General features: G+C 38.8%; 1 protein-coding gene across 2 annotated transcripts in view; it reads left to right on the forward strand.

The window, feature by feature from the left end:
* The first annotated feature begins 2,125 nt into the window (after window positions 1-2,125).
* The window catches only part of GOPC (golgi associated PDZ and coiled-coil motif containing), a 35,711-nt gene continuing 20,172 nt past the window's right edge, over window positions 2,126-17,664 (forward strand). For both annotated transcript variants that reach the window (XM_061206842.1, XM_061206843.1), the window contains exon 1: window positions 2,126-2,564. In XM_061206842.1, coding sequence (XP_061062825.1) covers window positions 2,277-2,564 — 288 coding nt within the window. In that variant the 5' untranslated portion in view covers window positions 2,126-2,276. The remainder of the gene's footprint in view (window positions 2,565-17,664) is intronic.

A 17,664-nucleotide genomic window follows, 5' to 3' on the forward strand; every position in this document is an offset into this window, starting at 1 on the left:
ATGCATTTCAGTTGTACCCACACAATATAGCAGGAAGTTGAATGATATATTTTTTTAAAGAAATGAAATTTATTTTCAAATGTAGTTCATATAAACAAAAGAAAGTGGTAATAGAAAATGAGTATTACAGTTAATTTTTTGGATAATAGTTCTTATATATTAATAGATTTGTATATGGCTTGTAACTGGGAAAAAATTATTTTTTTGAAAAAAACTTTTAGACTGATTTGCCAATTTATTACACTGGTACCTTAAACATGAAGAAATGGATTTCCTCATCCTTCTATACCCCGTGATTAACAGCTAAGACTTGGGAGAAAAAGACACCTAGATTGAAATCTCACCTCAGTGGATCTTTAGCTGTATACCAAGCTTATCAAGATCCTTAAATTCTCTGTGACTGATCTATAAAAACCTGACCACAGCTAACTGACAGGATTTTGTGAGAGTCAAAGAAGTAAAGCAGATAGCACAATGTTTAGCACATAGTATGTATTCAATAACTGAAAGCTATCACTGTGATTCCATATGTACGTGGGCCCCTCAACCCCAACTTTAAATTATTTTCAGACTTTAAATTCCTGAAAATGGGATTGCTAACTGTATTATGAATAGAGAAAGTGGCTGGGAACTTGGTAGCTGTAGTAATGATGTTCTTGCAAATACTGCGGATAAAAAAAAAGTTAATTTGGAAGGGAGCAGGGCAAAGATGAAAATCTTAGTTTTATATTATTTCTGGGTAAAACCTGTGTGAATGTGCCTACTTAAGCTCAAGGCAAGGATCTCTGAGTAGTTTTGCTTAGCTAAGTTTGTTGAAGCCAAAGGACTTTATGCTAAACATTCTGCCCTGACCTAGAGAGCAAACTAAAGCTATGATTTCTTATTCCTCATTGGCATAGCATTAGTGAGGCGCCCACAGTGCAGGCTTTGGTGGAGATTAACTGGAAGAGCCTGTCGTCTGCCAGTAAAATATTCCCTTAGGCAAGTCTCCTAGGAGAGACAGTTTCTACTCTATCACACTGGTTTCTCCTTCTGTTTTCAAGACTGGGCTACTCTTGAAGTGGAAGGGGGTTGAGAGTGAGTATTCAAATTAAAGTTGCAGCTATAAGGGTTAGACTCAGTAGCCTATGAGTTCTGCTAACGTGAGGGTCATGCCTCATTCATTTTTGTGCCCCCGATGCCTCAACAGGTTCTGCATTCAATATAATTATGAATATATGAATCCTCATAATTTTGTTTTACCTAATTGTCACGTGTAGGAACACTACACCAGTTTTTAAAATAAGTACACCTTTTTAGGTAGTTGCTTTGGAAATGTATGACCTGTGGTGTGAATAATAAGGCATACCAAGTGCCAAGCACTGGAGCTAAGCATTTCACCTTACTACTGAGTGAAGTAAATTTTGGAAACTGAGGCTTCGACATTAAAGAATACAACTAAGATGGCACAGCTAATAGGTGATTGAGTTTAAAACTTGAACCCAAGGCTGCCTGACTTTTAATCACAAGAGAAAAGGCCTCGTATTAATTCAGCAAAACTTGGTGAGCCGCTGCCCTTCAACTTGCAGTTCTAGGCAGGTTCCACCCGGAATTTAAGGCCTGGTTTACCAAGAAGAACGAGTGTGTCCACACACCCCACGCACCTCACCCTAAACAAGAACTGGACTGGAAAAGATAAAACGTGGCCACTGCGCAGGCTCAAATGTCCCTTCCTCACTCTTCCTTCCCTGCCCCGGGACGTCACCGTGGCAACTTTCCCAGACGACTCTAGGACGGCTCCCGCCCACTATGAAGTCAAACGGGTGGAAGCTGTTTCTCTCTGCGACGTGGACACCCTTCTCTTCCTCGGGCCTTTCCAACTTGTAAGCCAACACCACGCACCTCGGTTTCCCGGGGATTCAAGCAGGAGTTTGCCAGATGTCAATATGGCCGCTGACAGGCGGTCCCAAGCAGAGGCTTTTCATAGGCCAAGGTCGCATCCCAGCCCCGCCCATTTCATCCCTCCTGGCTGCGTCCGACGAGGCCTTCGATACGCATGCGCGGCGAGGGCGGGCCGAGAGGTGGGACGGCCCGCGTCTTCCGTGTGCCGCCACCGCCGCCGCCTCAGCTTCGCCGCTCCTGCCCCTCCGGGGCTGCGTAGCCGGCGTTAGCCGCGCGAGGGTTAAGAGAGGGGACCGACGGAGCGTGCGTGCGCGGGGGTTCCCGCAGTCCCAGCAGTTCCTCTCGCGGGTGGACTGCGAGGTCAGCAGCAGTCAGGGGAGGCCCTAGACGGCGCCATGTCGGCGGGCGGCCCATGCCCGGCAGGAGCCGGCGGGGGCCCAGGAGGCGCCTCATGCGCCGTGGGGGTCTCCCCCGGCGGGGTATCCATGTTCCGGTGGCTGGAGGTGCTGGAGAAGGAGTTCGACAAGGCCTTCGTGGATGTGGATCTGCTCCTGGGCGAGATCGATCCGGACCAGGCGGACATCACTTATGAGGGGAGACAGAAGATGACCAGCCTGAGCTCCTGCTTTGCGCAGCTTTGCCACAAAGCCCAGACTGTGTCCCAAATCAACCACAAGCTAGAGGTGAGCTGTGGGCGCTGGAGGGGGTGGCATTCAACTCCAGTCATCAGACCTCATTTAACGCACCCGTGAAACGACCCTAGAAAACTGCCAACCGGGGCACCTGGGCTTCCTACGTGACGGGGGAGTGCGCGCGCTCGCAGGAAAGGAGTGAGGTGAGGTTAGAGCAGAAAAAGGTGTGTGGACTGACGTGTGGGTCTCCCGGGATCCTGTCGTCCACCTTCCTTGTATCTCTATGAGGAGGAAGCAGGAACTAATTACTCCAGCCTACTTGTGCCTGTTAAGTTAACAGATCTCAGACTTAACTGAAGCTCAGAGATTCTGTCGTAAGAATACTTTAGCTCACCTTTTAACATTTGAGTTTTTAGATCTACTTTCACATTGATAAACTAGGTTTGTATATCACCAGACAGACACAGTCCTGATTATTTTTAACTATTTCAGATCAATTTCTGTTGTTGCACACAGACGTACTGTTCCTTGCCTGCACGAACTATTTAGGGGAATTTGATCAAAGCTCTTAAGTTAGTGGGATAAGCAAGACGGTATCAATGTCTATTTCAGTTTACAGTTAGTTGGTCCTTAAGTTACAGGCACATCCCTCCAGAGCGCCCTACAATTATCCAGCTGACTTCTAACATTGAGGTTTTGTCTGTACTTTACTATCTTTCCCAAAGTCTGGGTTTATTTTTGAGAGTGTGTGAAGGATGATCATTTGCTTTAGTCTCTAATCTTGGTTGTGGGTGTGAGTGCAGTGGTGGTGCTTCCAAAAAAACCCCCCAAACCTACCATTTTTGCAGAAAATTAAGTTTTTACAATATTTAGAAATCATGATAGATTACCATTATTACATAAAGATCATTTTCTAACTAGATAATTTAAATAAGAGAATGGGTCTTTCATTTTAAAGTAGGTAAAAATAGGATAATAAATGATGTGCACAGCTCTTTGAACATTAGATTTTGTGAGAAATCATCGTTACTATCAGTTGTGGTGATTGAGAATGCCCACTGGATCCAAATCAGTATGAATATCAGAAATGCATCCTCTCCTTGCTTAGTGGTTAGCATTCTTTCTCTTTCCTGTCAGTCGTGGAAAAGGTGGTATAATTTAGCTTTGATTAGCATAGAATTGCATATGGGAGATTTTGTGACTCTTGTTCACGGAAAGGACTGTTAATTTCTTTCATCCTTTCTGAAAAGGTTGGAAGTGTTGATATGAAGCTAATCACTTCTTAATCTAGGTATATGAAAATGTCTCTTGAATTCTTGCTTCAGTGGTAGTTTCTAGAAGATGGTTATTTATTCATGTAGTGAAATTGCATTTGATGGTCTTTAGAAATAGTACTTCAGCTTTAAATAACAGCAAGAGTAGCTTTTGCTACCTACAACTGAGAGTATTTACTGAGATAAACAGATTTTAAAAAGTGAAACAATATCTAATTCATTTTTTAAATGACTTAAGGAAACTTTAAAGTGCTATTTGGATGTAATTACGTATTCTGATTCTATGTCCTGGCTTAGAAGGTGGCATTATTTCTCAAAATAAGAAATGCTAGCCTATCACAATGTGAGCATGATTTTTCAACATGCTTGAAGCCTTTGATTTAAAGATCTTAGGAAATGGGGATTGTTTGTGTGTTTTTTCAGTTACAGTTGACTTCTCTGTCTGTGGGGTTATTCTTTCTATATTTAGCAGTTTCTACAGTTTTCATGGACTCTGTTGTGTATTGCTGAGGAGAGACGTTCATTGTCATTAGTGCTTTTCAAAGTAGATCTGCCATTGTATCATCTGCAGAATTTCAGAGGTTGCCCTGTGTACTGTTAGCAATCTTTTGAGATCTTGAAATTTTAGAAAAGATTTCCATACTTTGTTGCCCTGTTTTATTTCTTAGTAAGTGAATTGAATTAGTTCTGTTGTTTTAAGGATATGGACATTAAGACATAATATTTGAGGTCACTTACAGTTTGATATAGCAGATGTGCACCAGAGTTCGGTGGTTTTAGAGATTAATACCTTAAACCATATTACCATAATAAAATATATTTATAATCAAGAGAGGTACCTCCAGTATGAGTAACTTATGATATATTTAAATTGGTCTTGAGTATCCTTCCAGATTGCCCTTCTTCTGCTCAGTCATTGTCTTTAGGTAGTTAATTTAATATTAATATAGTAGTTAGGAAAACAATTTTGCTACAAAAAAAGAGGTTACATTAAAAAATTAAATATAAGTGACATCTATGTGACTGCTTTTTTCCATAAATTATATTTGGGGAGAGGGATATCTATAAGGGGAAGGGGAGGGCAGAGAATTCAGAATATTTTGAGGTAGTGCATTTCAAATTACTCACATCTCTTTTATACTTCCCACCTGCTTGAGAATCCCTGCTATGGTGAGCCACTTGGTGATAGCTGTGCTGGAGTCACAGGTACTGATTGGGATAGTAGTAGTAGTAATAGTAATAGTAGCAGTGGTAGGTGTGTTGGAGTAGAACAAAGGATGAGAACCAGTGCTTTAGAAAAACTCACCTCTCTGCCTTGAAGTACGGTTTTCTGCCTGTTCACCCCTTCTTTAAAATCACAGCAAAACAATATATCTTCTGTCATGTCCTCCTTTCCCTCAGCAATTGCTGAATAAGTATCTTTTTTTAAAGTGATTTACTGTTCACAGCCATCTAGAGCCACATTGAAAATGAACTAATGGTATACTACCCTTTTACTGCTTTAAAGCTATTCTGTTTGTGTTTTTTTTTTTTTTTTTTAGTGTATCAGTTTTATTGCAATTTGTTTAACATTGGCTGTTAACCGCTCATTGAACAGTTTCAGTGCCATAAAATGGTAGATTTCAAAAATAGTATTCCCCCCCCATAATCTGCCCCCATTCTCACCTGTCCATCCTTGCTCTTCTTTTTTTTTTTTCTTGGCCACTCGGTTTGTGGGATATTAGTTCCCCGACCAGGGATCGATCAAACCTGGGCCCCTGGCAGTAAGAGCTCCTAATCCTAACCACTGAACCGCCAGGGAATTCCCCATCCTTGCTCTTTTCAATAATTACTACGTTGATTTCCCTTTGCCCTTCTACTTACTTACTTATACCAAGGCTATTAATATTTAGTTTCTAGTGCCATGTTCCATACTTGGATGAACTGGGCAGCATTCTAGGCTAGTATAGGAAAGCTGTTCTGTTTTTAAACAAGCGATGAGGCTGTTTTGCAGCACTGAACTTGAAGTTTAATATTGCTCCAGTATATATTTATTGAGTGCTAATTATGCACCATATGCTGTGTTGGACACTTGGGATACAATGGAGAGCAAAAACGGACATAATCATCACTGTTATGGAACTTGGATTTTATTGGAATTTGTTGAAATAATTATCCTGTAAATGTGAAATTCCAACCTTGAGGTACATAGAGTAATGAGAACCTATTCTGGGGGATCAAGAAAGGCTTCTTTGAGGAAGTGACTATTGAGTTAAGACATAAAAGATGAGTAGGAATTAATTAGGCCAAGAGAAATAGGAGTATCGTTCAACATTCTGGTAGAGAGAACAGGACGTAGAAAGCACCTGTGATGGGCGAGTGCTAATGCATTTGAAGAACTGAGAGTTGGTATGTGTTATAAGAGCATAGGGCAAAAGTAGTGAGATGCAAAATAAGTTTGAACAGGTAGGTAAGGACAATATCTACATGATTTTCTAGACCATGTAGTAGATTTGAGGGCTTTATCATAACAATGGGAAATGTTTTAAATTAGGTGGTAACCTCAGATAGGCGATTAGAATAGTTTACTCTGGCTATGATAAGGAGAGAGTTTGGGGAAATAACAAGAATAAATGCAGAAAACCATTTAGGGGGCTCTTAATTCTGATCCATGTGAGATGATGGGAGTAGGATAGCAGAGGTGGAGGAAAGTGTTCAGAACAAGAGAGATTTGAGAAGTAAAAATAAAATCTAGGGATGGGTTGGAACAGAGGGATGAGGGAATTCAGGATGACTCCAAGGTGCCAGTTGGCTGGATAAATGGATGGATATTATATATTGCTAGCAATAACTATATTGCTAACTGTTGATCAATTACTATGGGCCAGGCTCTGCGCTAGGTCTTTTATATATATCGATTCACCCAATTCTCAAAATAGTCCTGTGGGGTAGGTTTACTATTGTTATTCCCATTTTACAGGGATTAAGTAAGGGGCCCAAGACTACAGAACTAGAGAAACCAAGCTCTCCAAAAACACATTTATGTCTGGTTGGGGAAGGAGGAGGTGGAGAGAAAAAAAGCAAGCAGAAAAAGTTGAGTGTGGCTGGATAGCCGGGAGGGGGATGGGGAGTTCAAGGGGGGTATTGTTTTCTTTTTTTTTTTTTAATGGAAAAATAAACTTAAACATGTTTACAAGCCAATGAGAAGCATCTAGTTGAGGGAAAATCTGAATATTCTAGAGAAAGAGAGGATAATTAGTAAGATTTCTGAGTGAAGATGAAATCCAAAATACATGTAGAGAGAATGGCTTTATATTGAAAGGACAGCTATTAAAGGGAAAGGAGAGATGATAAGCACAGAAGCAGGAGTGTTTTGTGTGACGGCTTCTTTATTCTCTGTAGAATAGGAGCCTGGGACAACTGCTGAAAGTGGGTGAAAGTAAGAGCTCGAGGAGAGTGAAAAAGATTTGAAATAGTAATGGAAGAGTGGGAGAGCAAGTTGGCCAGAGAAATAGAAGGACTGCCAGACAATGCTGAAGACTAATTTGGAGTTATCATAAATTCATGGTACAACCAGTCTGCCCTGTCGTATGACTTTCTCTGGCAATACAGGCACAGTAATGAGAGTAATAGTTGAGTTCAACCAGTGCTGTAGCAAGGAGTTTGCTATATAGACAAGAGTGTTATTGAAATGAAAATGGTATTGGGGATGAAGAAAAGGAGATAATCTTTAAAGGAGTAGAAATAGTATTTGATAATTATCTAGATGCAAAGGAAGAGGAATGGTTAAGGATGATACCACATTTCTGTTTGGGAAATATATTGGTTGATACCTACAGTGGCTTGAATGGTGCTCCCCCGCCCAAATTCATGTCTACACAGAAACTCAGAATGTGACCTTATTTGGAAATAGGGTCTTTACAAATGTAATTAATATAAGGATGGAGATGAGGTCATAGCAGATTACAGTGGGTCCTAAATCCAGTGAGAGTATCCTCCGAGGATACACAGGGACACAGAGAAGAAGGCTATGTGAGGATGGAATAAGAGATTCGAGTGACATGTCTACAAGCCAAGAAATGCCAAGGATTGCTGGCAACCACAGTATTAGGAGACAGGCATGGGACAGTTCTCTTTCAGGGTCTCCAAAAGGCACCAACCCTGCCAGTGCCTTGATTTGGGGCTCCTGCATCCTGAACTGTGAGAGAGTAAATTTTTGTTCTTTTTAAGCCACCAAGTTTGTGGTAATTTGTTATGACAACCCTAGGAGACTTATACCATTCACTGAAGTAAGGAATCCAGGAGAAGGAGTGGGTCTGGCAGAAAAGATAATGGGTTGAGTTTAGGAGGTTGTGCATCGTTAAGGTCCTTATCCCTTTTTTGCATATTCCTAACATAGTTTCCTAATTGCTTATTACCCCCTCCAAATCATCCTCTCATTGCCAAAATCATTCTAAAGTGATTCATGTTAATGGTTCATATCAAAAGGCAAGTCTGACTACGTCACTCTTCTTTGTATACCTCCCTATTACTTACTGGCTAAAATTCAAACTCTGTAGCGTGTTGATCTGTGTCCAGTCTGTCTGTCCTCATCTCTTGTCGCCCCTTCTTAGCTGCTTTTGCCTCAAATAAAACTGGTTTATTTGCATTTCTCTAAATAGGCCTGCTCTTTCATGGCATCTCTACTTTGGCACAGGCTTTTGTGTATAATACCTTCTCTGTCCCCTTTGTCTACATTGTCAAACACCCACACTCATCTTTCAACACACCACTTACATCACCATCTCTGTGAAGGCTTTCCTCACCCAACTCTATAGGCAGAGGCTGTCTTAACACCTTGAACTTGCTTGGGCTGTTACAAGATTTGTTATTATACATTGTACTATAACTTGTGGTTGCCACATTTCTCTACCTCTAGAACGTAAGCTCTTAGAAGGCCAAGACTTTGTCATAGGTGAAATAATCTGAACTATCAAATGCTTGTGAAAGCTGATTTTTGGCGGTAGCATTATGTTTGTGAACCCATTTTGGTTTCTAAGAATTGGTTAGTAGTTTTTTTCTCCATGATATCAAGTTGATTTATATGTGGATTACAGAATTGGTGTTTGGCCCCTTTTAAAAAGGGGCCAATTTTTGGAAATTTGGAACCGACACATTAAACACCAACCTTTTTGACCCACTTACATTCTTGTCTCACTTGCTAGGGGTTTTCACATCTCAGACCTTTCCCTTTCCCTACTCCATGTATTAGCTGATCTCCGTTCAGCATTCAGGTAAACTTCTCCCTTCTGACTCCCTTTGCTTCTTTTTGAATCGGTACATCACACATGCCTGTACACTGGTGTTTACAACACTTTACATCATAATTGGAAATGTATTTTTTATCTCTTTCTACTAGACAGTAAAATCCTCAAGGGCAGAATCCATGTCTTATTCATCATTTTGTCTCCAGATCCTGGCACACTGTGTATATTCAATAAATGTTTATTTGAATGAATAAATTATTTGAAACAACTTTAGTTGCCTCATTCTGCCATGAGTCCTCAAAGTTTATCAGTAATCATTCTGTAATACAAGTTTCATGAGAGCTGGGATGGTGTCTGTCTTGTTGAGTCTACTATCCATTGTGTCTAACATAGGGCCTACCATATTAGTGAAAGACTGAATCAATCACAAAGATATGATTTGTTAGTTAATATTTCATGGTATTCCATTTTAAGAAAAATTTGAAACTGACTAAAAATAACTTTAAACATCATTACATTAGAGTATTGAGTATGGATTTAGTGTACTTTTGACATTTCTAGTATATTTGGTAGGTTGATTCTCCTCATCCCACCTCGAGTTTGATTATAGAGCAGCTGAATTCTTTAACATTAAAATGAAAACAGAAAACATTTTATCTTGTTTGGAACTTCATTTTGAGGTTTAAAGTACTTTAACTTTTAAAAATACATCATAGACTTACCTACTTGTCTCCATTTCAAATCCCCCAACTCTAGTTCAGTCACATTGTCTCCCATGTTACACACAGCTGCCTTTTTTTTTGACTGTGTTGGGTCTTCATTGCTGTACGTGGGCTTTTCTCTAGTTGCTGTGAGTGGGGGCTACTCTTTGTTGTGGCGCGCGGGCTTCTCGTTGCTGTGGCTTCTTGTTGCAGAGCACGGCTTCAGTAGTTGCAGCACGTGGGCTCAGTAGTTGTGGCTCATGGGCTCTAGAGCGCAGGCTCAGTAGTTGTGGCGCACGGGCTTAGTTGCTTCGCGGCATGTGGGATCTTCCCGGACCAGGGCTCGAACCCGTGTCCCCTGCATTGGCAGGCGGATTCTTAACCACTGCGCCAGCAGGGAAGTCCAGCTGCCGTTTTTAAAACATAAATTCCATAGTTGTGGCGCGGGGCTCAGTAATTGTGGCGCACGGGCTTAGCTGCTCTGTGGCATGTGGGACCTTCCCAAACCAGGGCTCGAACCCGTGTTCCCTGCATTGGCAGGTGGACTCTTAACCACTGCACCACCAGGGAAGTCCTGTTGTGTATTTTTACAAGATTATATGGACAGAGGATTAAGGTCTAGACAGAGTAGAATAATAGGAGACTCTGAATAAAAAATTACTTTGATTTTGGTGCCACAGAGTGGAATCCAGAAGTTAAGAATTATATTAGAAAGGAATTATCCTGATGGAAAAGAGTTTGAGAGAAGAAATAGAATAGTAATGACTGCATTTACCAATAAATGGTAATGATAATCCTCAAAATTTGTTTAAATACACTGCCTCTCTATCTGTCTTTTTCATTCTTGGGAATACTTCATTCCTATGTTGCAGAATGTGCCCTGAAGTTTCATATATCTCCCCACTCCATTCCAGCTGATAGTGGAGATCCAGGAACCACATTTTTTTTTTAACTAATTTTTTTTTTTTTTTTTTTTTTTAGCATATAGTTGAGTTTTTTCCTTTTTTTTTTTTAAATTTATTTATTTATTTTCGGCTGTGTTGGGTCTTCGTTTCTGTGTGAGGGCTTTCTCTAGTTGCGGCAAGCGGGGGCCACTCTTCATCGCGGTGCGTGGGCCTCTCACTGTCGCGGCCTCTCCCGTTGCGGAGCACAGGCTCCAGACGCGCAGGCTCAGTAGTTGTGGCTCACGGGCTTAGTTGCTCCGCGGCATGTGGGATCTTCCCAGACCAGGGCTTGAACCCGTGTCCCCTGCATTGGCAGGCAGATTCTTAACCACTGCGCCACCAGGGAAACCCTTAACTAATTTTTTAAAAAAATATTTATTTACTTAGGCTGTGCCGGGTCTTAGTTGCGGCATGCAGACTCTTAGTTGCGGCATGCAGACTTCTTAGTTGCAGCATGCGGACTCATTTGTGGCATACAGACTCTTAGTTGCAGCATGCACGCGGGATCTAGTTCCCTGACCAGGGATCGAACCGGGGGCCCCCTGCATTGGGAGCACAGAGTCTTACCCGCTGGACCACCAGGGAGGTCCCCAGGGACCACATTTTGAGAATCACTACCTTAGAAAATCTCACCATTGGTTGTTTAATGGCCTTTAAATGAAGGCCATGGTCTTAAGGCTCAGAGATCCTCCTAGAGTGAGGTCATTTTGTCCTTGATGAGTTCTAGGGAAAGAATATCCTGATGGGCAGCTTTGTTTTATTTTACTTTATTTTATTTTTTCTGTAAATGAATCCAAGATCAAATGTAGGAAAGTGAAGAGATTGGGTTAACTGGTTGACTAACTGGTTTTGAGCTTTTTAAAAAATTTTTTTGGGTATCATTTGAAAATTTAAGAGTTGAAGGTTGAAATCAGCTATTAATTTTCACTCTTTGCTCCTTATAGTGTTGCCAAGGTAAGAAGGTGAGGTGAAAGATGCTCAACCTTTTTTTATGGTCAAGCTAGTTTTCAGTCTGTTATTTACTAGCTGTGTGATCTTGGGCAAATTGCTTAAACCCTGATTTCCAGTTTCCTTAGCTATTAAAAAAAAAGAGAGAGTATGATGATAAGAATTAACAGATGGCACATGGTACGTGAATGCTTGCCATATAGTAGGTAAATGCTTGCTTTATGGTAGCTGTGAATATTGTTAGTAAGTCAAACATAGGTATTGTAGCTGTAGAAACACATTTTTCCTAATGGCTAACTGCTTGATAATACTTTTACTACCTTGCCCTGGGAGTAAGAATTGGGTTCAAAGTGCTGTTTTGCTACTGACCATTTGGGTAGCCCTAGAAATAAAAGCAGCTTTGATGGGCCTTGGTTTTATTATCTAAATAGTAATCGTCATAATCATAGTTTTTATGTTCTCTAAGATCTCTTTGATTATAAAGTTCTGTCATATTAGGAGGTTAGCCATTGAATAAAATATGGAAATTTCTAATCTTCACATAAAATTTACCATTAACTAACTTTTCTTGGCAGCTAAAATGCTTATATCATAGACAAGAAAAGAGTTATTTAAATATTATGAAGTTTAGAGTAAACTTGAAACACTTGTTTTGTTCCAAAATAAATTGAGCTTTGAATTTTGATACCTGCATCCTTGCTTTGTAAAGAATTTTTACTTAATTTTTTAAAATTTGAGCAACCTCTTGAGAAATTATTTCACTTAATGAAGAGTCCATGTTTCTAGTAGGCCACTTTCAAAAAACCTCCATACTACCCTGTTTTTCCTTGCCTTTTTAGAATAGTCACTTCTGATTTGAATATTAGTCTGCCAAATTAATTAATGAATACCACTTGTGCCTCTTTAGCATCTTTCTTAATGCCAGTTTTACTCAGTTATTAATAAATCATGAGATTTTTGGTTTGAAACATAAATCATAGTGGGACAACCAGACAATATATACCTCTTGAAACACACAGTGTATTTCTTGCCACAAACATTTAAGTACCATAGTTCCTCAGTATTTGCAGGGGATTGGTTCTAGGCCTCCCCACCCATGCCCCTGCAGATGCCAAAATCCATGGATGCTAAAGTCCCCTTTATAAAATGGCATAGTGTTTGCGTATAAGCAACACAAATCTTCCCGTATATTTTAAATCATCTCTAGATAACTTATAATACCTAATACAATGTAAATGCTATGTAAATAGTTGCCAGAGTGAGGCAAATTAAGTTTTGCCTTTTGGAACTTTCTGGAGTGTTTTCTTCTGAATATTTTTGATCCACAGTTGGTTGAATCTGTGGACGCAGATTGCATAGATATGGAGGGCTGACTGTAAATCTAGTTAAACCTTTAGATCTACTTCTAGGTTATAGGAAATATAAGGAATAGAGGAATATATCAGACAACACTGGAAAGAAACAGTAAGACAGATACAGAATGAAAGTCAATGTACTGAAAAAAATGATAAGGGTTGTTATAGATTAAATGGCTTATTTTAAACTATTTCTGGGTAGGTTTACTTTAGCATAAGCTTCATATTGCTCAAAAAGTGCGTATTATTCAAATATGTATTTTCCTTTTGTGGTTATTTTATTTCAAAGATTATAAAACTCAATAGGTGTTTTTTTGACTAAGAAGGACTGTCTAGACCAGGCTCGTTTGTACTTTAAAGGTGCAGTCTTCAGAGAATACTGAACACTCTAGTAATAGGTGATTTTAAATTTTTATAATTTTTTTTTTGGTGGGCAATTTGTAAAATTGATGCATGTCTATAATACATTTTTATCATACACGGAAGTTTTTTGTTTTTTTGTTTTTCTTTTCTAAGGTTTTTGGTTAGGAGTATTTGTGAAAGATGTGTAAAAACTGTTAAACTAACATTCTTTTCTGGAAGGCAATAGAAGTGAAGTTCTACTTTATTTAATCTCTTGCATATGTTTATTATATTTAAAGAACAGAGTCAAGTACTAGTATTAGTATTTATTTTAGCATTTAAATCTTAATGAAATTTGTTACTGCTTCAGATTCATAATAAAAGGGCCAGCCCAATACATCAGCTACTAGCCTGATGTGACTATTGTGTGTTTGAAATATGGCTGGTCCAAATTGAGATGTGCTGTATGTGTAATATACATAATGGGTTTGAAGACTGAGTATCAAAAAAAGAATGTAATATTTTAATCATTGTTTTATATTATTATATGCTTGAATGATATTTTAGATGTGTTGGGTTAAGTAGAATATATTATAAAAATTGATTTCACCTGTTTAATTTCACTTTTAAAAAAATATTTATTTATTTATTTGGCTGTGCCAAGTCTTAGTTGCAGCATGCGGGATCTTTTTGTGGTGTGCGGGATCTTCAGTTGTGGCATGCAGGACCTAGTTCCCTGACCAGGGATCGAACCCAGGTCCCCTGCATTGGGAGCGCAGAGTCTTAACCACTGGACCACCAGGGAGGTCCCTAATTTTACTTTTTAAAATGTGGCTTCTAGGGGACTTCCCTGGAGGTCCAGTGGTTAAGACTCCATGCTTCCATTGCAGGGGGCATGGGTTCAGTCCCTGGTGGGGAAACAAAGATCCTGCATGCTGCACGGCACAGCCAAAAAAATAAAGCAAAATAAAATAATAAATAAATGTGGCTACTAGAAAATTTTTAGTTACGTATGTGGTTCGTATTGAATTTCTGTTAAGCAGCACTATACTAGAATATCACAGCTTTTCTATTGCAATGAAAACATGAGCTGAGGATTTCTGGTCTGAGAAGGATCACAGTGGAGTGATAGTTTTAAATTTTAAAAAATCTTTTGTAAAAACAGAAAAACTAGAATAACAAAAACACCCCACAAAACCCAGTGATAGCCTCATCAGCAAAACTAGATGAGGAGGGCATATCCTCACAAGCCCCAGAACATGGGTTGGTCAGGGTAGCAGGACCAACACAGATTGCATGTGGATGAGCACCTGTGGGGCAGAAGAAATAAATAGCAAGGGGACCCAGGCACAGAAATCACTAACAGAGCCCCAAAGGAGAAGACATCATTTTGGATGGGAAACTTGAGCGAATGATCTAAGAACAACTGGCAAAACTGCCTCCAGGTTGCAGGGGAATTCAAAACAACCATGGGGACATACTAAGCAGCAGCAGGAAGATTAGAAAGTACTGGGGGTGGACTTTCAGAATCTCAGAAATTTCTAACAAAAACTGCTTTTGAGAAAGACAGTCCAATTCTAAAGAAACACTGCTAGAAATAGAATCCAAATTCAGCAGGACAGAAACATGAGGTTTGAAGTGAGGAGAGTTTGTATTCAAGATAGGGGAGGAATACATACATAGGAGGTTGATTGCAAAACAGTAGTTCTGGCTACAGACAGGCCATTGTTGTAAATAGTTCAGTTTAAGGCCAGGGGTGGGAGCCCGCTAGCCTGAAGCTAGGAAAGCTACCTATGCTCACCTCAAATCCCTCCATGGAAGTCTCCTCCTACCTAACATGTACTACATGAAAACCCATTTCATTTAAACATGAGTAACAGAAAAGGATTTTATTTAAACCCCATATAAATGTACTGTAATCAAAAAAGGTAAAAATTAATAGACTAATGTGACAACAGACAACGAAGGCATATCAGAAAAATAAGGCTGCAAAGCAGTTGGAAACTGTAAACTGTATTATAAAATAAAGGAAATTAATAATGTTATTCATCTATGAATAAAACAGAATAATTTGGAGATAGGAAAACTCAGAAATAAAGTAATAAGTAAATAAAAATAAAAAGAATACTTGCAGAACTTTGGGAAAAAAATAGGAAAAAAATCATTTCAGAATGGAGCCTAATTTGGAAGAAGCGTAAAAAATAGGCAATGCAGTAAGTACAGCAAGAGAAAGAGGATATGTAAGGGGAAAACAGAAAGGATTTGAGAGTAAATTGCAAATATAAAAGATAGGGAAAGAATAATTAATGTTAGTATAATTGGAGTCCCTGAAGAAGCATGAAACAAAACAAATATTTAAAACTTCTATCAACAAACCCTCGTTTATTGCTGGTAGGAATGTAAAATGGTTCAGCCACTGTGGAAAACAGTTTGATGGTTCCTTAAAAAGTTAAACATCGAATTATCATATGACTCAGCAATTCCACTCCTAGGTATATACCCAAAAGAATTGAACACACGTACACAAACAAATGTATATATGTTCATAGCAGCACTGAACATAATTGCCAAAAGATGCAAATAGCCCAATGTCCATCAGTTGACAAAAGGATAAACAAGTTGTGGTATATACATACAGTGAACTATATAGCTGAATGTATTATAGCTGAATTTTTATAGTTGAATATATTATTCAGCTCTAAAAAGGAATGAAGTACTGATACGTGCTGTAATATGGATAAACCTTGAAAACATGCCGAGTGAAAGAAGCCAGACACAAAAGGTCACATATTGAATGCTTCCATTTATATGAAATATCTGGAATAGTTAAATCCATAGAGACAAAATGTGGATTGGTGGTTTCCAGAAGCTGGGGACAGAGAGAGTGGGGAGTGACTGCTTAACAGGTACGAGGCTTTCTTTGGGCGTGATGAAAATGTTTTGGAACTAGATACAGATGGTGACTGCACAACATTGTGATTATAATAAATGCCACTGAATTGTTCACTTGAAATGGTTAATTTAATGTTATATAAATTTTGCCTCAATAAAAAACAAATTACCAACCAATTCACTCTTAAAAACTATAACAGAGCATTGAATCTGCATATTGAGAAGAGTACACGTGGGCCTAGAATGATTAACACCATGCTATATTTTAGTAAAACATGGGACTAAAAATAAAGCAGACACAAGATCAAGTCACTTATAAGAGAAAGAAAAGATTGGATTTTGGACATGTGAATAGCAGCGTTTCATACCAGAAGCCAAAGGAGCAACATATTTAAAATACTCAAGGAAAGAAAATATGAGCCAAAGATTTTATATCCAGCCAAACTGACTTCAGATATAAAGACCACAAATAAATAGTTATGAACATGCCAGAAATCAGGGAGTACTGTTATGAGAGCTTTCTGAGAAATCTACAAGGCTAGAGAATGAGTTGAATTCATAGGAGCAGCTCTGGTAAAAGGTCAAGTGGTCAGCATAGAATGTATTTAATGGTGGAACTAAGACTATCAGTGTTGAGGATGAGAAAATATTTAAACATTACATATTGTATGCTCTGCAATATAAATATAGTGCAACTACCGAAAATGGGAGAAAAGAGTATCTTGAAAGTAGTATAAGCTAAATGATTGCTCATAGTTATTAGCTGAAATAGCAAGATAACACTTTATTAAGATGCTGGAGAAGAATAAGAAAAGGGGGAAGAAAATGCTACTAGTTTCGTGACTGTTCATAGCAAGGATGTTATCTTAAATATAATCTAAAGAGGAAATTAAGGATATTATCTAAAAGTAATTATTAAAACAAAGATATAGAGCTTCCAGAATACTAAAAAATATATATATTTTAAAATCTAGCAATGAGCAGTTAAGACCTTACATGTGTATGTGCTATTTACAACTATAAAATGAAAAGTATGATGAAAGGTTAAAATAGACAAAATTATACCAGGTAAATGCAAATAAAATGAAAGCAGGAGTTGCAAACTTGATAACAGATAAGGTAGAATTCAGGTCAAAAAGCATTTAATGTGGGGGAGGAAACTACTGACATATTGAGCTACATTGAAGTTAAGCACTCTGTTCATCAAAAGACACCTTTCAGAAAGTTAAAAGACAAGCCACAGAATGGAAGAAAGCAATTGTAACTCATACCCAATAAAGGACTTTATATTCATAATAATATGTGTGTATATCTGTGTGTGTATGTGTGTGTCGAGAGAGAGAGAGAACTATAAATCAATAAGAAAAAATGTATATAACGCTGTAGAAAAATAGGCAAGAGACTTGAATAGGCAGTTCACAAAAGAGAATATCCAAATGGTCAATAAACATATGAAAAGATGGACAACCT

The sequence above is a fragment of the Eubalaena glacialis genome, chromosome 12 (assembly GCF_028564815.1).
Source record: "Eubalaena glacialis isolate mEubGla1 chromosome 12, mEubGla1.1.hap2.+ XY, whole genome shotgun sequence".
Lineage (NCBI taxonomy): Eukaryota > Metazoa > Chordata > Mammalia > Artiodactyla > Balaenidae > Eubalaena > Eubalaena glacialis.